Consider the following 23,904-nt stretch of genomic DNA (forward strand, 5'->3'; position numbering starts at 1 on the left):
TGCGGCTACTGATTTCATGGCAAAGTTGACCGACCCTAATGAGATGTCTCTTGATTTTCGATTCACCCCTATTGGCTTGCTGGGAATTTTAGTTAGAAATGTTTCTAGACCCCCTTAAGTCGCATAAAGACCTCATGTATTGGCACTAGCCTCTTTTACTATTCAAAAAAAATATTTGAGTATAATTTAAACACTTATTCGTCGAAGTTTTTTTATCTTTTATCTTGAAGTATTTGTATCTTACTCATATCACTAGTATACAGAAAAGATCCCTGACCCTCCAAATGCACGCAAAAACTTCTTAAAAGATCAAACAAACCAGTTGATATTCGACATGTAACATAGTTTGGCAACTAATCCAATATTCAAGCTACATTCATGACACAAGATAAATCCAGCAAGGCAAATATTGCACCAATTTGTGACTAGTACAGATATGGAAATATTCTCCATGGAACAAGTCTACGATATTCAGCCCATATGTCTTTGTACTTCTCTGCGCATCGGGCTTCATCTCTCCTTTCCCTCCATACCAATAGAATGAACAGATAAATCGGGTAAAAGTACGGAATCGGGGAACTGCAAAAACAACATGGGAAAGGGGTTTATAAAACAGTCAAACAAAACATAACGTTCCATCGGCTTATCAGGCAAGTTGCTCGGAAAGTTACCTTATTCCACAAGGTAAACTGAAGGACAAAGCCAGCAACAAATCCCCCAGGTAATTGGAGTGCCTTGCAATTCCCCTTTGAAGAAATACAAGCATCAGCATCACTTGAGAAAAGATAGTTGGAGGGTTATATTTGGTTATGTTCGGAAATGTCGATAGCATTAGTATAATAATGTAAGTGAAAAGGTTGTATTTTGAAGCTTATACAGTTATACCCCAACGAAGACTCACAGCAACAAATGTTATATATAACACATTCATTGACAAAGACTCGCAGAAACAAATGTACTAGACAACACATTCAACAATGATCATAAACATGTCCGGTTTTTGAAAAATTAGACTAATTCTTAGATGCAATCATGTAAATGAGTAGAGGGAATAATGATTGGAATCTTACCAATATCCCGAAGCAAGCAGCTTTCCCCCTATAACCTTTGGAGGCTTACCCCATATAAGTGCTTTTGGATTCTGTTTGAAAATATGCTTTTGCTTATTGGCTCCTCTAAATACAAGATACCTGCCAATTCAAAGAGACTGATTAAGATGCGGTAAAAATTCCCACGAGTTGGGGAAAATATATCCCACATGCTGGAAGAAAGTTACCCAATTAGAAAAACAAAACAATTTGCTATTGCAGCAGCCATTGTCAGCTCCACTTTCTGATTCAAAAGCCACCAACCCTATAGCAAAGGTGAAGATGCGAAATTTACCAGAACTTGAAACTGATAATGTTTTCTTGATACAGAATGCAAGTAATTTTATTACAAATTTATCCATGAAGAAAAAACCATCAGTAGAAAAATTAGAGAGAGATTAAATATAAATTCTATCGTTTTCTTGATACAAAGCACCTAGTGTATCCTCAAGCTGAATTGATAACATGCTTTTCACTGCAAGTACTGGTTTCTTTTGCACAAATCATTTCTAAATTAAAAATCAATTGTTGATCCACAGTACACCAGCAATAATAATAAACGGGGAAACTGCTACAAATTAGCTTCTCACATGCCCCAAATTGGAAGGAATACGGTGATTCCATTTATTTTTCACAGGTCTCAAAATTTCTCTAAAATAGTTCATGATCATGACATTATGAAGATCAGTGAGACCAGTGCAACTTGCTGATATTTTTTTTCTAAGTCATTATTACATGCCTGGATGCTAAAAGTGAAAGGAATCCACACGAGATCACCGAACACCAGCATGAATCCTAACCTCTCAGCAATTATGTCCCAGCTGTTAACAGAAGCAAATATTGATGGGTCAATTAAGTGAGTTTCTCACATAGAAATGGCCAAATCAACAACCTTAAATAAATCGGTCAAAGGACAGGAGACAAGTATGCACAAAGAAATGACACAAATAAAACAAGAATACAGAAAATGTGTCAAAATCTATGTAACACGAATTGTTAACTTATCAAAATACATAAAATGATATTAATACAGAATTGTTGACATGTTAAAATACATAAAATGGTATTAATACAGGGATTGCCAGGTCTAAACTAATATGAAGAACAATGACCTTACTGAGAGACATGGTCAAGAATAGATTTCCATCTCTGACATTTAATCAGAATAATGAGTTGCATGTGTTAGAATCTTCACCAGAAGCCATGTGAAGCATTGTAACAGTTGCTTAACAATAAACTAAAAGAAGATTTAAAGAAGAATAAGAAACATCAACAGAACTTTATTATTTTATAACAAAAGCCTGACTCTTGAATACAAAGAATGTCCCTCTATATAGGATGATTAACAGACTTCTAACTATTATCCACCTAACTCTTAACAGATTGTACAATGAACTAATGTACAGAGAAGTATAACTCTTATTGCATGAGTCCGAGGAAAGAATGATTATTTTACAATAACTTTAACATAAGGGTAATGGAACTTACGTGGAGGTCATGTACTCCTCGTGAACAAAATAATCAAGGATGTATATCTGGAACAAAGACATATGAAACAAAAGCTACTTAGATTTGGTATAAAACATGTCAGATATATTCTCAGCAACTTCATTAGAACAACCAGATTACCGCACAGAATAACTGGTAGAGGATCATTGATTGACTCAAAGAGCCGTCTTGAACACTTTTTGCAAGAATCGATAGGTTGATGAGTAGCCATCCCATCATTCCAGCTCTAACAAAGAAGAATCTACGGAGATGATTACCTCATCAGTAAAAAGGAATATATTCATCATGGAATAGATATACAGATAGTATAAAGAGGTCAAACAGCCAAGATACCAAATAATCAATCTAATTTTGCAAAGGAATGACAGCTCTAGTCTTATGAAGCAAAAAACATGTGGACAAAATCGAAAAGTAAATCACATACTTGAGATCAATACCCATAAACTGAGGATTAAGCTGTATCCCATACCACCTATAAAATAATATAAAGGCATAAATATCAAGATTACAATTGGCATTTTCTGTTTCTCAGAAGGCAGCAAAGAAAAGTAAGTAGAAAGACTTGAAATAGATCAAAGAACACAAAACCTGAATCTATCATTTTCAAAGTCACACAATACTTAAATACGAAATGAAGGGTGATATGATAGATGATGAGAAAGGATCAATTTATTGTATTTATTACAGAAACATAGATCCATAGTAATTTAACGACGGTAAATAAGTATAAGATGAAGGTGATAAATGCAAATTATCCTATCAAGTACCAAAACAAGAAGGGTTTCAAAATCTCATGATTATAAGAAGCCTAGTAATTTATTTTTCAAGGGACTTCAGATCATAAATGAAGGAAATTATGCAGGATGGAAAATAAAAACTCTTTTCATGCAGGTCGTAAAAGCAGCTAAAAGAACGGACAACAAAACATTTATGTTACTTGCTAACTAGTGTACCAGTCATGTATCAGGTTTCCGGTGATGTGAGGCTCTAATGAAGAACCTTTACTGCATGACCTGCAACCAGCAGCATAGAGTACTACCATTGTCTGAAAAACAGGGACAGAATGGTAAGTGGAAAGACAAATTAAAGAAAAGAAGAAGAAAAAATAGTAATTCCGAACCAAGGAAAAAAATGGAAACACAGAAGTCTAAAGTATAAACAATAGCCTATAGTTACAATTCAGAGGCTACTTTACATCCTATGCAACAATAAACTGTGCCAAAGTCTTGAAGTGATCCATTTACACATGGAGATGATCTCCGCATGTTTGATAATGTCGCTGTATGGGGAGGATCTCAGCAACCCAAGAGGTTGAGAAGTCTCAAGATTTAAAAACATAAACAATCCATTTACACATGGAGATGATCTCCGCATGTTTGATCAATTTACATATATGAATGCTCCTAAAGTTCTATCAGTAGTTTGCAGTACTTCATGCAAATAAAGGATTACTGTATGCCTAGAACAACCTATCAGGAAACTGACAGCAACTTACAAGAAAACTGAATATGAAAGTTGTTGAGAACAGCTCAAGTCCTCTGTCTGATATTACCTGCAATCGTTTCATAACAGCACACGTAAATGCAGTCGCATTAGTGTGCATAAAACACCCAATGTAAAATTTTGAACTGTTTTAAATCTCAATAAAGGCATCATTTAAAATTAAAAATAGAATATCTCAAATCGCTTGCTTGCAGACTTTAAAAGCAATATGTCCAGGTTAGCAGTTCAATAATATACAATGCGAAATGAAACAATATATGACCGTAGACATATAAATCCCAAGCCATTCAGTTCTGGTGCATGCCCTTCAAATCACTCTAAATATACAGAAATGGTGAATCCATAAAAAAAATCTGGGGGAATGGAAAAAGAAAGGTCCATATCTTCAACATTCAAGGTGATGGGAGTTAAATTCTGGCCTCAATTGGCCAGTATATTGCATTATAATCTAAACCAAAATTCACTGAAAGGGCAATCCGAAAAGTATACTTGAAGCACTTTTCCGCATACCAATATTAACAATATACACAAATAGAAGCTTAATAAAATATCATTCAACCAAAGACAAGTATACAAATACCGTGGGTGATACGAAATTCATCTTAGACCCAACCCCAAGAAGTCCAACTAACAAAAGAAGTGCTAGCAATCCTATTAACAATTGGGAAAAAATATCAATTAAAAAAATCATATTGAATCAAAAATTAAACTGTTCTAAAGGTAATCAGCATATAAACAGACCATTGCAGCGGTAATGGAGACGAGACCCATCTTGTAAAGTGACTCCAGGAACAAGTTTTCCAGGTAATATGGATCCAGCAACAGCTAAGTAAGCAAAGAATATTACCAATACAAGAACCTAGAAAAAAAGAGAGAATAATTTTTTATATATAATTTTCAAAAAAACTAAATTGTACTGAAACAAGGAGACTTGGTGGAAATTGTTGGTTACAGAGTTCCAAGAGGGAATTAAGGCTTGTAGAAGAACACCCAGATCCATTTTTCTGTTGATGAGTGTTGAATCTGGTTTACAAAACTTTTGAGCTCTGCTGTAAGTTTTTTTCTCTCTACTCTTGCTAAGCTGCGCTTCTGTTTAAAGAGTGTTGAAAAGTTCACTTACCCTCGAGAAGTTAACTTTTTATTTATATTTTGGTAATTTACGACTAAATCTATAGTTTGATCATTTAATTTTTAGGATAAAGTATAGAAATGGTTTTTAATTATATACTATATTTTGTTGAGTATCTCGATTATTAAAAGTTATAAAATATTTTTTATTATAGAGTTTTATTTTGTTGAGTCCTCCAGTTATTAAAAATTATAAAATGATCATTTAACTATTTATATTTTAAATTTGTCCTTTTGCGTCAAAAAATTGGTCGGTCATTTGAGTTGGATGTTAACCTATTGATCGAGATAATAAAATATGATCTCAGGACCGTTTGAGTTGTATTTTATGAATCGACTATTCGTTTATATTATGTCTAGTCAATGCTTAAAATATTATGTCGTTGAACCATTGTTAGAGAGTAACAGTGGTATCACTAAACATCATTAAAATATATAATTTTATTATATATCAATCGGCATGTTAATGTCTAGCTTAGAAGGCCATCAATTTTTAAATAAAAAATGACGAGTTTGAAATATATGAATAGTTGGATGACCATTTTATAACTTTTAATAGTTATAGAACTCAATAAAATAATACCCTATAGTTGGGGGACTATTTTTAAAACTTTTAATAATTGAATGACTCAACAAAATAGTACCGTTGGGAACTATTTGTGAACTTTACCCTAATTTTTAATTTATGAGTCAATTTTGTTTTTATTTTTTTAGATTTCTTATTTGTTAGGATAAGATTAATTTATTATTTTTAAGTAATAATTTTAATTTTTTAATAAACTAGAATATATCATTATATTATATATTTCTTCTCATATTTAGAGATGATCATTCGATCAAGTCGAATAATTTTTTTTTGAGTTATTCAAGTTGATGAGTCGTATTTTACAATACGAACTTAACTTTAAACTTTTTTGAGTCGAGTTATTCAAGTTTTTATACTAGTTTTTTATAATTATATATAATTTTTTACTTTCTCTAACCATATAAGATATATATATATATTTCACATTATAATGTTATTTAATATATCAAATACAATTTAAGATTAAAAAAATATATTCATAATATTATATTTTAAAGAAAATATTTTGAGGGTGCAATATTGATGATAATATAAATTAGTCAAAAAATTGATAAGAATAAAGAAGTTGAAAACAATTGTATTTAAAAGATCAAATTGAGTAAAATGTAAAGTTAAGGTATTAAGTAAAAAAGAGAGAGTACATTTTTAATAAAAAAAATAAGATTTAAAATTACATAGGTATTCCATTGTGGTATATGAGAATGTGGTTTATATTTGATAAAAAATAAACTTAAATAAATGATGAATTGAAGAAATAAGAAAATTATGAAAAATTGAGGAACTAAATTGAAAAATAAATTTTGTTATAAAAAAGGGATTGAAATTACATGCGTATTCTAAGATGGTTTAGGAGCATGTGGTTCAAATTTGATAAAAAAAAATTGAATTAAAATGGAGGAGAAATTGAAAGAATAATGAAATCATGAATTAAATCATAAAACTGTCAAAATACTTAGTCAAATTTTCAGTTTTTAAGTATCTCAAAATTTTAAAATTTTAACTCGACTGGAACTCGAAAACTGAATTGATAATTCGAGTTGACTCGAATAATCCGACTCAAATAACTCAAAATTAAAAAAATAAAAAAAATTGAGTCGAGTTTTACCCAATCTAATTATATCCATGCGTTTTGAGATCGTGGCAGTTAAGATAGTAAGTGGCCTTTAATCGTTTAGATTCTTGAACTGATTATCGTTTAAGCTTCTTGCCGTAGAAATGAGGGCTAAAATTAATTAATCAATTAATGATGACCTATCTTCCCAATCCATCCAAATTCAACTTTCGTTCCCTATTATATTGTTGTGTCATTTATTTTCTTTTATTTTTATTTGCTTATAATTGGTCAATTTTTTAATGGCTCATTTTCAGTCCTTTGGTTAATTTTTCTGTTAAACCTGTTTTAAAATGTGAAATCATGAATTTAGCCCTATAGTTTGTAGCGTTTTTCAATTTAACCCATGTTATTTTATATTGGTTACATTTAAAGATAGTCCCTAACCTATCAATTTATGTGAACTTAGTCCATTTATTTTTATTAGCTTATAACCGGTCACTATATTTTTTGAATTGTTCATTTTCAACCCCTTTGGTAACATTTTTTTGTTAATTCATTAAAAAATAACAAAAAAATTGACCTCCAATCCCTATAACTTCTATCAATTTTACTCATGATCTTTTATTTTTGTGCTTTGATTAGGGGGTTATTAAATAAAACCCCCCCATAAATTATTTTTTAACAATAACCCCTCCTCAGAGTTTTTAGAAAAATGACCTCAAACTTCTAACGTAGGACTAACTCGCATTCTAAGAAACACATGGTAATGTCTCGCGTTATACAGAAAGCAAGGTACGCCCAACGTGGGCACAGTTTTGAATGTCATTTTTACAACCGATTCCTACACATTCGACCCTATTTGAATTTCCACTACTTTAGAGGTAATTAATAATAAACTATGTTTATATATTTAAATTATTATATGTTTTTGTGTGTTTTATAAATAATTATATTTTATTATATGAATGATAGGTAGACTGTTACACTAACTCACGCCCACCTAACAAGAACTCTGGCTGATTTTAGATTGTTGATCGATAAGATAACAAACAAGGTAAATTATTTTATAAAATTTATTGTAATTTAAATATTAATTTTTAATTCGAGTTTATCTAACTTAGTTTAAAAATATTTGTTTTGTAAAATGATGATGCGATTAGATCATGTACTCTGGCTGAAATAGGTCTCAGTTCAAACGTTTGGATGTCGAAGGTCTTGTTGATAGTCTATGAGATAGTCGAGTGGCATCCTATCGATCGTGTGTTACGTCAATTTAATTGTTTCCAAACGATTCCGCTAACACCATCAGACTTGGATGCATTGTATTGTGTAACGTGACAGGGTAAGACGAAGGTTGATTGGGAGATGCATCATGGGGACTGAGTGATGTAGTGGATGATGAGATTATATAGGGTTCTTGTTTCTGAACCCATCTTCAACTACAATGTTTCAATTGATTATATGTTGTGGTATGAACAAAATAAGAAGCCGTATATACTGACAGAGGAGGAACAAGCACGAGAAATTTATGTGCCTCCCCAAAACCATCTGCCGATGCAATGTCCCCCAACGCAATGTGGTGCTAGAGGGGAATCAAGTTAGAGTAGAAGAAAACACACTCCAACCTCATCATCAAGAATGACATAGGAACCTGTAGAGCATCAGATACTGCTAACACCACATACATTCACTCACTTGATTTATTGAGCATTTCAACATATGACGCCTTCAATGGAAGGTTATTTCTTCGATGCATTTCATTCATTTCTGATGGTCGTTCTCCCTTCCCATTGCCTTCCTGCACCATTTGGACTGTATTATCCGTCACCTCCATCTGTATTTGTTCAATCATTGACAACAGACTTTGACTCCGGTAGTGTTGAGCACACGCCACTGTAGAGCATTTTTTGTACCGGTCTTGGTCCTACTGGCAGTGGTGGTACTGAACATTTAGATGGCGATGACGATAATGACGAAAACGATGGTGGTGGTGATAGATTGATTCATAGGAATCCTCGTCAGACTTGTCGTCTACTACGGTGCGACACAGGTGGACATAAGCATCATTAGTTTTTTTCTTAAAATGAAAAAATATTTAATGTTTGAAAAACCTTATTGTAAATTTTTTAGTTAATCAAACTCCAGTTTCTTTTTTTTAAATAGTATTTGAATATAATGTTCTAATTTTTTAAATTATTAATTAAGTTTTGATAGATCAAATTTTCAAAATATCAATCAAATTATCCTTGAACAACATGATACTTATTTAAATAGTAATTGATAAACATAATAAAAAAAGAACTACATGGAGTCAGAAGATGCTTTTGCGTATTCTGTAGAAATGTCCGATGAAGATGATGATGAATATGCTTTTCTTTCTTGGTCCCAAGGTCTACGGGTGTAATGTAGTAGAATTGGCTCTTCGTCTTCTTGGTCTTGTGACAATCGAGATGCTTATGCGTTACTTGATGAAGATGTTTCTCCCTCAAATTTTACAATCAACTCAATGTTCATATCACTGACACGTTTATAAGCCCTAAATATCTTCCGAAGGTCCTTTTCATTTGATAAGGTTAACATGTAATGTGCTTCAAGACCAGGTTCATCAACATGAACTTTCACTTGCAAAAAAACATTTGTCGTGTTGTAGATTTTTTAAGCTTCGTTGAAATCAGATCATATAATTCATCTTTCTCGTTCTTTGTGTTGAAGGCAGTGTAGAAATAAGTTCCGGAGTGGAACACAGTTTCAGTTTAAAATCTTGCCATTAAATATGTTTTACGAAGATATATGTCCAACATGATTTTCAAATTGGTTTTATAGGAAAATAAATTTCATTAACCTTGTGTCCTGTCAAATGTGAGGCCTATTTTCAAATCAGATGTGTACGCTAAAGGTGTTAACATGTCAGGAATCTCTGCCACATCGGGAATCTCTATGGTACTCGCTTTTTGTACAACATGAGGTCCCTGTCATGTCAGAAATCTGACTCCTAGTATTATTATATCAATTAAGTTTAAATTATTAATACTCAATTATTTTTTAAATACTAATTAGTTTTTTTTGGTTCGATGCATAAATACTTTGTTCTTATTAGTTGAAATACTCAAATATTTAAATACTAATTTATAAATATAAAAAAAATTACACAATGTTCCTATTAGTTGAAATAAATAGAAGATGATTCTGATTTCGTGTCTTCGTAGTATGTAGAAATGTCTGATGTTAAGTTAAGTTCCTCAATTATTTGTTCTTTCTCCCGACGTTTACGGGCATAACATTACAAAATTGCCTCATCGTCTTCTTGGTCTTGTGACAACATAATTGCTTCTACGTTACTTGATGAAGCCGTTTCTTCCTCAAATTTTACAGCCAACTCGATGTTCATACCACCAACAGGTGTGTAATCCCTAAACATCTTCTGAAGGTCGCTTGTATTTGATATGGTTAACATGTAATGTGCTTCAGGGTTGGGCTTAATAACGGGAAGTTTCACTTGCAACGAAGACATATATCACGTTGTAAATTTTTTAAGCTCTATTGAAATCAAATCATATAACTCATTTTTCTTGATCTTGACATTGAATAAAGTGTAGAAATAAGTTCTCGAATGGAACACAATTGCAGAAAATCTTGCCATTAATATTTTTACGAAACTATATATCCAATATGGTTATGGTTCATATTTATAGATGTTTTTATTATAAAATCACGCACCTTCCCGAACGCGAGGGGATTAACATGTAAAAACAAATTTGTACGCTAGGGGTGCTGCCATGTCAGGAATCTCTGGTGAACTTGTGTTCTAAGAAACATGAGGTTTTCACCACGTCAGCATCTCGCGTTGTACAAAACGTGAACTGTAACCCCCTCAGACCGATGTGGGTAACCTGATCTGATCTGGAGTATCACATTAGGGCCACCGAAGCGACCCATTGTAAAAATCTCAAAAAATTTAAAACTTTTATTAAAACATGTAACTTATAAAATGATTTATCAGTATGCATAAATAAAACAACTTTTCAAACTGTAAGGCTTACCCTTGTACACAGCAAAGGGACCTGGGGAAACTGTAAGGCTTACCCTTGCACACAGCAAAAGAACCTGGGGAAACTGTAAGGCTTACCCTTGCACACAACAAAGGGACCTGGGGAAACTGTAAGGCTTACCCTTGCACACAACAAAGGAACTTGGGGAAACTGTAAGGCTTACCATTGCAAACAGCAAAGGGACCTGGGGAAACTGTAAGGCTTACCCTTGCACACAGTAAAGGAACCTGTTGTAACAGTAATGAATCCATTAAAATATGAAAATGTTTCATATTTAGAAATCAGGTACAAAAATACTATAACCAGAAACCATATCAGAAATATGTGGTAAATCAGATATCAAAATAAATTGTATTCAGAACATCGGATATTGTCTCATAAAAATATTCAATATGTGATTTATTAAGATCATATTTTCCAGTGAAAACAGGAAACCCGATAACATATTTCAAGTAATTATCGTTCATAAAATCAGTAGTTTCCATGATGTCATAAATCATGAATAATTCATATTTTTCGGTGTAAACCGTAAACAGAAAACATATAACATGTTGTCGTGGTTCATAAACCAGTAAATCAATAATTTCGGTGAAACTTATTTAAAAACATATAAAATCGTCAGGTAATACATGTGGAACACACTAGGATATCTAAGTTTTTCTCAGAGACACTTGATAGTTATCAGATTGGATAACATGACCTAATTAAATTTGATCGGACTCCATGAACGAGGTCCTATTGAAGGAAATCGATTGCTAACTGATCTAATCCGACATTTAATGTTGATATTTTAAAATCATATCATGATTCATGTGTATCAAAAAAGTGTTCAGGAACCTTTATACGAAATAAATTCTAGATTCAGATTTACGGAGAGTGATTACATTAGTCAATAATCAGAGGTATTCAGAATCCTTTGCATTTGAGTTACTTACATGTTCAGATATAACTGGAGTGATTTGAGCTGATAAGGGAGAAACGAAGATTCAGAACCTTAATAGTCTGTGTCGATCTATCGTATTATTGAAATCATTCAAGCTGAACAACTCCCATAACCAATGCATGTTGACCGGTCCATTCGTTTTCTTTCCTGATATCCACTCTTTAATACCAATAATTATTGTTCATAAATCATCTTTGAGTCATCACTGAATGAATCTTCCAATGGTCTTTATTTCATTTCGTCACTTCAAAGATATCAGGAAATGCTGACGTACTTGATTTTTGGTTCATTACCCATAGTAATGGTACACTATGTAAACTCATCAGAGTTTCCAGACTTATCCAAATCACTTACTTAATCCTCAGTCATTGAGATTACTTAGTTCATTTAATAGTCAAGCACAATTTAGTTACTTCGGAGTTTTCTAGAGTAATTCAGACGTTTCTGAATTTCGGATACATATTGTACTTCTGTTTAATCCAGTTCGATCTTCGTGGTTGATTTGTCGAACAAATATCCAATTCTTAGTACTGAATGCGATCTAGAGTTGATCCGAGTTGAATACATTCAAAATTATCATCGAGCCAAACTTGAGAAGACAAACACGCATTCAAGTAATATCTATGTCATTCATGTATTGATATAAGTTTAGGGTTGATCTACTCACTTAAATTGTGTTCCACTACTTTTAAGGGTAGTACAACACCTATGTTTATTTGAATTTCTTAATTAGTCATATACCTCTACTTAGTCTAGGTCATAAGGGTATTTTGGTTATTCTGGTGCTCAGTTTTATTCCATTAATTTCAGAGCTTGGGGATATCCAATCATTCCTGAGTTTGGTGATATTCTTGGTCATTTCCATACCAGGGGTAGTTTGGTCATTTCATAGATCCATTGTATTACAATAATTTCATTCCATCTTATCTTATTATTAAATTCAAACTTATCATTTATTTCAGTCATTTCGTACAATTCTGTCAAAAGAGCACCATCAATAATTTATTCTTAACTCGGAGATATCCAAGTCAATTGCCTCCTCAGAAATTACTAACGCATTATCAGGAATTTTCCATACAAAAATAGGATCTCAACAATTAAATCAGTAATTTATCAATTTAAGAACGAATTCTCAGGGTTCTTTCTCATTCATAGTCAACTCAGATTATTTTTACCTCTCAAGGGCATTTCTGTAATTCCTTAACCAGGTAACTTCGGTATAAAAACTCTTAACAAGGATAAATAGAATTTAGAGATCCTAGAGTTAAATGCTTTTCCAAATAATCTCTGAAACTTAAACTTTTCCTTAACCACTTCTAATTTATGGTACAAACCATCATAATTACTTTCAATTACTGACTTTATACCGTATTTGGACCAAAATATAAAAATTACCTAATCATACAGATAAAACCAAAGTTTTCTTATTCACCTCCCAGAGTCAATTCTTGTCTTTTTACAATATAAGGGTCTTTTCGTAATTTTACCTAATTGAAGTGTTCTCATAATTTATCGCTTTAACCGTATTCGATTCGATTCCATCCATAAACAAACAGGCATAATAGTCCAATCATATACATCCATACATTTTTCCATTTCCAACATGTTCTATAAAGCATAAAGAGATAGTAATGTATTATCTCGATTTCTGTGTCATACTAATTGACCAGTAAATTCCATTTGAACGCTCTTGATCTTGAAATCAACTTCCAATAATTCCTCAGATGCATATCAACAGAAATTACATAAAAAAATAGAGCTTAATTCCAAAAAAGGGATCGAATCGGGTGATAAATCAGTCAAAAACAGCTTACCGGGTTCAAATTTGGAGAAACGGACCCCAAAAACATATTCGGGACGTCAAAAACATAAAATATGACTTTTTCAAAAATTTTGACTTTTCAGTCAAAGTCAACGAGTTTGACTGACAATTTCGAGGCTTTCGGGTCTGAATTTTGAAAAACGGACTGCGGAATCAAACTCAGGACGTCAAAAAATATCAGGATAGGCGTACCCGAAAAAAATCAACGTCGGTCAACGCTGGTCAACGGTCAACAGTTTTACACAAATATCACCCAAACTCGGTTCACAATTTTGAACGGCAGAGAGCTCGATTCCGAAACATCGAAAACTTTGACTTTTTCACCCATCCATGCGCCGGTGACGATGAAGAAACGGAGGATATCGGCGTACTCGGAACGATGCAAGGAACATGATGGTGTGGGAGGTATCGAAAACGGATGGCCGGATCGATGTGAATCGACGGAAAACCAACGAAAATTGAGTTAAAAACCGACGATACTTCGAACTGAAATTAATGACGAATGACGACGATTCACGACGAAAGGTTTGAGGGGTTTTGTTCATCGGTCGATATCTAACACGATGATGGTTTCGGTTCGTCAAACAGACGTCGGACGATGAGTAAATCAGAGATCAAAGGAGGGTTGAGGGGAAGGAAAAACTGGAAAAAAAATCCTCTGGAAACTAACGGGGGATAGAACTTATAATTATCTCAAAAAGGAAAATGGTTAAATCATGAGTTTAGCCACTGAATTTCCTGCACTTTCTAAAATGGTCTGCTAACTTTAAAATTTTACAATTTAATCCTCATTTTCTTCCAAAATACCAATTAAATCTAATATTTAATAATTTCTAAAATTTAGCCCCTAAATTAGGGTGTTACACGAACTCCTACAACATACGTGGTCATCAGTTCTCGAGAAACTTATCATTTCTCAAAATGCATTCTCTTTTGGCGGAATCCTCAACCGACCGTTAATCTAAACAAACAAAATTGTTAGAGGGTGTCTCATTCACTCTCTATCCATCAAACATGTTAGCCGATCTCTTCAACCTTCTTCAACACGAGTAACCTACTTTTTTGAGAAACTTAATGTTTCTAAACAAGCATCCTCTTCTTCTATCAAACCGGCTGTAGATCCAAACAACAAGTTATTGGAAGGACAAAGATGATGTTGCAATCGTAGGTATGATTTCTGAATTCCATTTTTACGCCTAATTCACTCTCTATCAAACCCACCTTTCACATGAACCTTCTTCAACACAAGTAACCTAAAATTCTCGAGAAACTTATTGTTTCTAAAGGGGCATCCTCTTCTGGTGGCGTGCTCCATTGAAGAACCCATGGTTTCCCTTGTGCATGAAATTTATATATCATCAAATCGAATATAATGTTAAAATTTGTTTAAATTATTAATTATGTTGTAATTATTAATTTATTTAAGTTATCCTACAACAATATGATTTTTACTTTGCCCCAAACATGCTTATGAAGCCATGTTAGCTTCTTCTTCATGTAGAAAACCAAGCTTTAGAACCATTTTTAATGTGATTTTTACCCCGCTTACGATGTCTCGTATATGCCAATATTACTCTCAATTGAAAGATAAGTTACGATACTAAGCTTGTAATCTTATAAATTATGAAAATTTTCATATAAAACATCCAAAAACCCCCCTTAAATATGTCTATCAAACGATTTTAGCATTTTCTTCATGCACAAAACAAACTTTGGAACCATTTTCAACGCAATTTTTAACCCTTATAATATCTCGTATGTTTCGATATTGACCTCAACTGAAAAATAAATTCCAATACTACGCATCTAATCTTATAAATTACGAAAATTTTGAGATTAAATACCCGAAAATACCACTCAAATATGCCTATAAGAGCTTGCGATTTGGGCTGGCGAACAACATACCTCACATTTTCCAGTATGAGAGGTAGGTTGAATACCACTCGTGATAAATTCCGTCGCGACGGTTCGATATCTCGTAAACCTCGTGTTCTGCATAATGTGAGGTCATTAATACCAATATTAAATATCATTCTACAAAAAGTGCATCCACCTCGGATGTACCTTGTGTTCTGTACAACGCGAGACATTACCACACGTTTCTTAGGACACATGTTAGTCCTACATGGGCAGTTTAAGGTCATTTTTCTAAAAAAATCTAGGGAGGTGTTACTATTCAAAACAATAATAATCTAGGGTTCTTTTATTTAATAACCCCTTTGATTAGCCCGTAACTTTTTATTTCAAATTGAACAAATTTCATTATAATTTAATCAAGCCCATAGTAGAATCTTTAAGGGTAAACTACAGAGTTGATTAATTTTATTTTAGTTTTATAAATATATGATTACGCGATTCAAAAAACTTAATTTGTAATCACTTTAGTTTTATTTATTTTGTTTTAATTAAGGTATGATAACTAAAACATTAACCTCCATTAGTTTGTTGATGTGACACTTTAGTGAAAGGGGTTTAATTTTTATTTTAACTCTTAAACTTTAGATAAAATACTAATTAAAGACCATTACATAAATTTAGGGAAAGTTTTCTAATTTACCCTTTTTTTTAAATATATTTTTCTTCTTTAAAGTCCACTCAAATCCCTAACCTACCTTGTCTCTTATATCTCTTTCATTTCCTTCTCCCCTTCTCCGCCCACCGTTTCGCTGCCACCATCTCCGCATCCGTTTCCTTTTCTCCTCTCTCCCTCTCAGATGATGACGTTTGACCTTCATCCACCATCTCGTCATTCTCCAACGTAGTTTATGCTCTTTCCTTTCGTTCTGACGACCTGCTCTTAGCCGTTTCTGATCTCTCCGGTCTCATCCAAGTTTTCAATATCAAAACCTAGACCTCACTTCGTAGATTCTGGTCTCATACCCGCCCGGTTCGGTTCGTTAAGTATTCGATTCTCGATAAGCTTCATTTGCTCTCTAAATGTGGCAATGATGTTGTTAAATTCTGGGATGTTGCTGGGGAAAGCGTGATTTTGGATTTGATGGGCTATAAGGATTATATTCGGTGCGGTGATTGTAGTTCAGTAAGTTCCGATTTGTATGTTACTAGTTCTTATGATTATACTGTTAAGGTTTGAATTGTTAGAGTCGAGCATTCGAAGTCGATTTTGTAAGTGAACCAGTGGAACTCAAAATTTATTTGCCTTTGGGTGGGTTAATTGCAACTGCTGGTGGGAATTTTGTGAAGATATGAGATTTGGTTGGTGGCGGGAGGATTTTATTCGATAGAAAGTCATAATAAAATTATTACATCAATTTGTGTAGGAAGATTTAGGAAGGAAAATTGTGGGATGAATCGAAGGAAGATAGGACTCTAGTGTTGGTTTAGATGGTTACATGAAGGTTTTTTATTATGGTAATATGAAGGTTACCCATTCGATCCGATTTCCTGCGACGGCGGTGTAAGTGGGGAAGCTAGGGGAAGAAGAAAAATATATTAAAAAAGGTAAATTAGAATATTTTTCCTAAATTACTTTGAATTTATAAAATGGTCCATAATTATTATTTTATCTAAAGTTCAGGAGTTAAAGTAAAAATTAAACTTTTTTACTAACGTGTTACATCATCAAACTAACGGAGGTTAACGTTTCAATGATTATATCTTAATTAAAACAAAATAAAAATGATCATATCTTAATTAAAACAAAATGAAAATGACTACAAATTAAGCTTTTTGAATCGAGTGATCATACTTGATAAAATTAAAACAAAAGTGACCAACTTTGTAGTTTATCCAATCTTTAACGCAGCCAATCCCCGATTCTCTACCTCTCTCCGTCGCTAGTCGTTTAATCAAACTTAGTCTCTACCTCTCTCCGTTGTTAGTCATTTAATCAAACTTAGGGCTAGTCATTTAATCAAACTTAGGGTGTGTTTAATAATTGAAAAATATTTTTTGAAAAATATTATTTTATTTTACTATATCGAGTAGTTAGAAAATATATTTAATAAATATTTTTCAGTATTTGATAGTTGTAATTATTTTTATAAAAAACATTTTTCAGTTTTTGATAGCTGTAATTGATTTTCTTAATTGTATTTCATTTTTCTAGTTGTTTTTATTTTATATAAAATATTTTATTATCTGATTTTCCATAAAAGCTTTCTAACTTTTCACTTCAAAATATAAGCATTTAATATAATATTATTTTATTTATTTAATTTTAATATAATATTTTAATATCATAAATATTAATTATTAAATGTATAATATAATTTAATAATATTATATTTTTAATATTATATTAATACATACTCAGTTATATTAATAATAATATATCATGTTATATTTTTAATTTAATAAAATATAATAAATTACTAAAATAATTAATATTATCTATTATTTTTATAAAAATAATATTATTAAATTATTAATAATGATTAATATTAATCTATATATTTAATATTAATATAATATTTTAGTATTATGTTAATAAAATATTAATTATTAAAATTAGGGATGTTTAAACGATTAATTTGACCATCGATAGAATTGAATTATCATTAACCAAATTAATCAATTTTTTTTCTTTAACCATTAATCAAACTAAACTTTTTAAAAAATATATTAACCAAACCGAACTTTGTTCATTTTACTTAAATCATTTCCCATAAAATTAATTACAGTGTATCAAACAATTTAGTGAAAATGATTTACACAATATCATCAAAACATCGTAAAATAGTTTCAAATTTTTTATTTTAAAAAAATATAATTCATTTTACATAAAACAATTTTTATATAATTCATTTTACGTAAAATAATTTTCAAATAATTCATTTTACATAAATTATTTTTCATAAAACATTTTTAAAGTAATTATTCATTTAAAAATTTTCTTTTAAAAATACTTAGAAAAACCCTAACTTCATTTCTCTCCCACTTTCAATGGAGTTTTAGGTAAACTTTTACTCCTTTTATTGCAATTGATCATTGGATAAATTACGTGTTTAGTATCTAAACTATCAAAGTTAATTTATTTTAGTACCTAAACTTTTAATTTTTTCAAAATCATACTTAATATTTAATTTTTGTTTTATTTTAGTATCTCGTCGTTAAAAATTTAATGACATTTTATTTTTATAGATAAAATAATCATACATCACTCAACTATCTTCTCACTCCTACTTTTCACTCAATTATTTTCTCCCTCCTTTGGTACTAAAGTTTAGAAAATTTCAATTTAACTATTTAACTTTCTAATTACTCTTATTTTAATTACTCTAAATTTTTTTTAATAATTTTTATGACATGATAATTTTTATCATTATTTTATTAATATATAATTAAAAATAAAATAAAATAAATATAAAATTTAGAGTAATTAAATTAGAAATAATTTGAAAGTTAAATAATTAAATTAAAAAAATAAATTTTAATAACCAAAATAAAAGTGAAAAAATAATTGAGTAATGAATGATATAATTTACCCATTAAAAAATATCACATTCAAATCACCCGTTCAAATTAATGACAAGATACTAAAACAAAATAAAAACTAAACATTATGTATAATTTTAAAAAAATATTAAAAATTTAAATATTAAAATGAACTAAAATTGACAATTTAAATACTAAACACCAATTCATTTGGTCATTTCTTTTTAATATTTATGTCATATATTTATGAGAGTTACGAAATACGCTGGAAAACGGTTCATATTAGAAAAAGGATCACCATGTTTTCTGAAAACAAGCAAACAGTACGCAGAGAAGAAAGGAAAAATAACATGAGCAGAACAAAATTACTAGCAAAATTATTGAATATTGTTTTGGGATTAACGTTGGCTATAAATTAATTCAAATTCAAGTAAAGCTCCGCCACTCGCATCGAAGCCTGCCTATCGAAGCCTGCCTCGTCAAGCCTATCATCTAAAACTCTTAATAGGGTTCAACAGGAGCACGGAAGCTTGCTCCAGCATAGATGGCTTCTGCGCCAAGCTCCTCCTCGATACGCAAAAGCTGATTGTACTTGGCTAAACGCTCGGACCTGCAGGGAGCTCCGGTCTTAATTTGGCCCTGTTTTTTTTTAAAGAAAAAAAAGTACAAAAATGTCAAGACATTTGTAACAATGAAGAATTTCAGATTTCAAAGCATAATTATTACCGTGGCCAAACCGACCGAAAGATCAGCAATAAAAGTATCCTCAGTCTCCCCACTGCAAAGGAAATAATTAAAACATTTCGTGAATAACTCGAGTCTAGATTTTTGCAGATCATATCAAAAAGCATAGCATTTAAAGGTGACATTTGAACCTGCGGTGGCTGGCCATCACACCCCATCCAGCTTTCTTGGACATTTTGACAGCTTCAATACTTTCGGTAACAGATCCAATTTGATTGACCTGTTTGTTTCCCAGCCGTCCCCAGAAAGAACCCAGATCAATACCAAGGAACAGTCCCCAAACTAATAATAATAGTAACAGATGACCTAAAACAGAGAATGCATGGTACCTTGAGAAGAAGGGCATTGCAAGTTTTTTCCGCAATAGCCTTTGCAACCCTCTGCACATGTTAAAAGGAATGTAAATGTCATGTTTCTTCAAAGAAATACTTGAGAGATGTGTTTACACTATAACTAGGAAAAACACAAGAAAATGCCAATTCCAACCTTTGGGTTAGTGACCAAGAGATCATCTCCCACAATCTGAACCTGTTCTCCAATTTCATTGGTTAGTTTGAAGTAGTGCTCCCAATCATCTTGGTCAAATGGATCTTCGATTGACACAACGGGATACTCAGATACGAATGACTTGTACAAGTCTTTCAGAGCATCTCCAGAGATCATTTGTTTGCCGTCATTGTTCTGCATGCACCAAACAACAGATACAAGTAAAGAGAAAACAAAGTTAGTGTAATACATATAATGACAAAATAATTGAGAACATCTTGTGAATAGGTCACCTACCTCTTCCTTGAAGTTCAGGTCATAGGTTTTATCTGTTCCATAAAATTCAGATGCAGCAACATCCATTCCAATAACAACCTAACATTCAAATTTAATTAGCCATTTCCTAGCATTACAAAAAGGGGAAAAAAGGCGACGAGGGTTAGTAAGGGGCACTAACTTTGCCTGTGTAACCAGCTTTACCAATGGCAGTCTTTAACAACTCAAGTCCTTCCTTGTTCTCCTGAACAAGCTCAATAAAAAATATATCAATAACTGACGATTAACAGAAAATTAACACTTAATAGGTATAAATGAAGTAACCAATAATTTCACTACTGAGGATTTGACCTGGATATTTGGAGCGAAACCACCTTCATCACCGACATTGGTTGCATCTTGACCATACTTCTTCTTTATCACAGCTTTCAAGCGGTGATAGACTTCAACGCCCATTTTCATGGCCTCCTTAAAGGATGATGCTCCTACAGGGAGAATCATGAACTCCTGCAGACATGGATGGAGGATACCATCAATATCAAGTGATGAACTAAGTAAATCAAAATGGAATCTAAAGACCCATACCTGCATGGCAAGTTTGTTTCCTGCATGTGAACCACCATTGATGACATTGAAAGCAGGGACCGGAAGAACTAACTTCTTGTTGCCGGCAAGGTTTGCAATGTGCTGCATCAAAAAGTGGGTTCAGGTAACATTAACATAAATCACCCATAAAGGATTAAGTGGTTTCAATACCACAATAGAAATCATTCTAACATTTACATAGCAATATTCAAATACTTACATGACTCGAAAAAAGATAATGAGACACAATAAAAATGACTAAATGTACCTTGTAAAGGGGAATGTTCTTGACTTCAGCTCCAGCTTTGCAAACGGCAAGAGACACAGCAAGAACGGCATTTGCACCGAGCTAAAGAGAAACACACACAAAACAAAATTCCATCAAATGAAAATGATAATGAGCTTCAGAAGAAAAAAATCATTTGAAAGACATTAAAGAACCATACGGATAGACTACCTTCTGTTTGCACCAACCCCACTCATTTTGTGTTCCGTCTAGTTGTTGAACCATGAAATTGTCAATATCAGTCTGCTCAGTTGGGTCCTAAAGAAATCAATTAAGAAGATCACTTCAGAACAAACTATAGCATGAATAATTTCCTTATGTTAACCACAATAAAATCCCAATACATTTAACTAATGCATGAATCTACTTGTATATGCAACAAAATCTACATATCTAAACTTGGAAGTTACAACTTGAAAGTTAATTAAAATAATATCATCAGTTCATGAACCTCAAAGAACATGAAATCAAAGGTGAAAACAGTTAGGGACACACCTTTCCAACCAATGCAGGGCCGATGATTGTGTTAACATTAGCAACAGCCTATATATTACAAAGAAGAACAAATTGTTAATAAATAAATTAACGCCAGTAAGGAGAAGAGATAATCAGATAACTGACCTTTGATACACCTTTACCAAGGTAATCAGAGCCTCCATCTCTCAACTCAAGAGCCTCGTAAATTCCTAAAACAAAACAATTATTAAAAATATAGAAATTTAATTATTTAGATATTATTAGCGGATAAATCAAACTTACCAGTGGATGCACCGCTAGGAACTGCGGCTCTAGCCTTTATACCGTTCGATGTTACCACATCAACCTATCATATTTGAGTCAAATAATTTCATTAAAATCGAGTTAAAATGTTTCAAATATAAGAATACTAAAAAAACTGAATAACTACCGGAATAGCGTTTATTCTACAAAATGATAGGAAAATGAATAGAAGAAAAAGAAAGCCACTCAACCGATTCGATTGACGAGTCAAAACGATAAAGAATTAAACAGGAATTAAGTGACGAAGATGCTATATACACAGATCGAAAACATAACAAAGCATGGAAAAGAGGAACGGAAAATGAAGGGAGAAGATCCGACGAGATGTCGTACCTCGACCGTTGGATTTCCACGGCTGTCGAAGATCTGCCTAGCTTTGACGGAGACTATAGTAGCAGCCATGCTTTCTTTGAGATCTGAAAATAGAGAAAGAGAGTCTGGAAGCTTTGATATTTACGAAAGAGTTTATCAGGGAAGTGAAGTGTTAATAAAGAGGAGAGTAAATCAATGAGAGCCGTTGATACTGAGGAAAATGTAAAAGAGCCGTGAGATTTGAGCTTTACCATGTCTCTAGAAGGGAAGGACGAGAAAAACAACGGGAGCAGTGTGTGTTTCGATGGATGCCCACGGCTTTCGCGTGTTGAAGTAGATGGTTTAGTACCCATTATCAAAAAGGATTTGTATACTAATACTAAACACATCCATAATTTGAATTTTTTTTATGAGCTTTTTGAATTTAAATTTGACGTATAAAGCGTGCGAATTTAGAGCACTATACTATGTCATAATTATTTTTTAATTAAATTAATTAATTTTAAAACAATTACGACTTTATTTTAAAAAATTTAAGCTTATTAAAAAGACAATCGATCTACGTATTATCATAAATTCAATTTTAAGAATTCGAGAATTGGTTACGTATGTAAAAGGGTGAGCGCCCATATAACACCCTAAAATTGTTACTCTTAATTATAAGTTGTCTAAAACGATAGAATTTTTACATATTTGAGCTCAAAATTTAAGTTACGATCATTCTATTTCTACGAGTTTAGAACAAATGAGTGAATCTCTTTTAAAAATTTAACTCAATGAAAATGATTTAATTATCTCGATTTTATTTAAGAAGTGTTGAGTTAATCGATCGATGAAATAGGCCAAGAGGGGGTGAATTGGCAAATAAAATTTTGGTGGAAGCTTTTGCAAAAAATTGAAAAGATTTGCACAACGATTTAGAGTGGTTCGACTTTCTCAACCAACGTCTACGTCCACTACCTTAGCTATCTACACTAAGGATTTTCCAACAAATTCACTAATTTGTTCTTTCTTTTGAGGCCAAAGAGATAACCTTACAACTCCCTCAAGAATATACCTAAATTCTTGAGAACACTCTTTCTCAAAGAGAAGATTACAAATTTGCAAACTTATAAGGAAAACCTCACAAGGCAATATGTTTGTACAATTCTATAACAAAGAAAAGAACACTAAAAAATGAATACAATTGAGTACAAGGAGTGTTCTTGAAAGAAAAATGAATATTGGATGAAAAATAGGCTTGAATTGCTCAAACAATGAGTTTGATGCTTTCTCTTTGATTCTTTCTTGATTCTAGTTGCTTGTTGTTTCTTGTTGTTGATCAATGGCTTCTAAGCTTGTTTAAATACACCTTCA

At 32.2% G+C, this 23,904-nt stretch overlaps 2 protein-coding genes across 2 annotated transcripts; both read right to left on the minus strand.

Annotated features, from left to right (window-relative positions):
• Positions 1-273: 273 nt before the first annotated feature.
• Positions 274-5,189, minus strand: LOC120192840 (delta(14)-sterol reductase-like). The gene is made up of 13 exons (XM_039195554.1): positions 5,053-5,189; positions 4,842-4,959; positions 4,681-4,751; positions 4,093-4,149; positions 3,551-3,642; positions 3,022-3,069; positions 2,718-2,838; positions 2,577-2,623; positions 1,828-1,909; positions 1,277-1,353; positions 1,071-1,190; positions 672-746; positions 274-579 (listed from the first exon to the last, which is right to left on the minus strand). The coding sequence occupies exons 1-13, from the start codon at positions 5,098-5,100 to the stop codon at positions 426-428; spliced, it is 1,110 nt and encodes a 369-aa protein (XP_039051485.1). The 5' UTR covers positions 5,101-5,189; the 3' UTR covers positions 274-425.
• A 14,229-nt stretch (positions 5,190-19,418) lies between these two features.
• Positions 19,419-22,727, minus strand: LOC120192832 (enolase-like). Its single transcript, XM_039195545.1, has 16 exons — positions 22,570-22,727; positions 22,216-22,279; positions 22,078-22,142; positions 21,952-21,999; positions 21,628-21,714; positions 21,439-21,519; positions 21,171-21,272; positions 20,937-21,092; positions 20,767-20,829; positions 20,607-20,684; positions 20,310-20,504; positions 20,153-20,203; positions 19,955-20,043; positions 19,806-19,857; positions 19,570-19,718; positions 19,419-19,534 (listed from the first exon to the last, which is right to left on the minus strand). The coding sequence occupies exons 1-15, from the start codon at positions 22,636-22,638 to the stop codon at positions 19,581-19,583; spliced, it is 1,338 nt and encodes a 445-aa protein (XP_039051476.1). The 5' UTR covers positions 22,639-22,727; the 3' UTR covers positions 19,419-19,534; positions 19,570-19,580.
• Positions 22,728-23,904: the final 1,177 nt, after the last annotated feature.

The sequence above is a fragment of the Hibiscus syriacus genome, unplaced genomic scaffold (genome assembly GCF_006381635.1).
Source record: "Hibiscus syriacus cultivar Baekdansim isolate YM2019G1 unplaced genomic scaffold, ASM638163v2 tig00116982_pilon, whole genome shotgun sequence".
NCBI lineage: Eukaryota > Viridiplantae > Streptophyta > Magnoliopsida > Malvales > Malvaceae > Hibiscus > Hibiscus syriacus.

Coding starts and splice junctions, on each gene's coding strand:
- LOC120192840 (XM_039195554.1), bottom strand. CDS start 5,100: ATGGATCTGGGTGTTCTTCTACAAGCCTTAATTCCCTCTTGGAACTCT. Junction 4,150..4,680: donor TGAATTTCGTATCACCCACG/GTATTTGTATAC, acceptor AAACGATTGCAG/GTAATATCAGACAGAGGACT. Junction 747..1,070: donor CTGCTTGCTTCGGGATATTG/GTAAGATTCCAA, acceptor ATTTCTTCAAAG/GGGAATTGCAAGGCACTCCA.
- LOC120192832 (XM_039195545.1), bottom strand. CDS start 22,638: ATGGCTGCTACTATAGTCTCCGTCAAAGCTAGGCAGATCTTCGACAGC. Junction 22,000..22,077: donor TTGGTAAAGGTGTATCAAAG/GTCAGTTATCTG, acceptor TGTAATATATAG/GCTGTTGCTAATGTTAACAC. Junction 21,715..21,951: donor GCCCTGCATTGGTTGGAAAG/GTGTGTCCCTAA, acceptor TGATTTCTTTAG/GACCCAACTGAGCAGACTGA.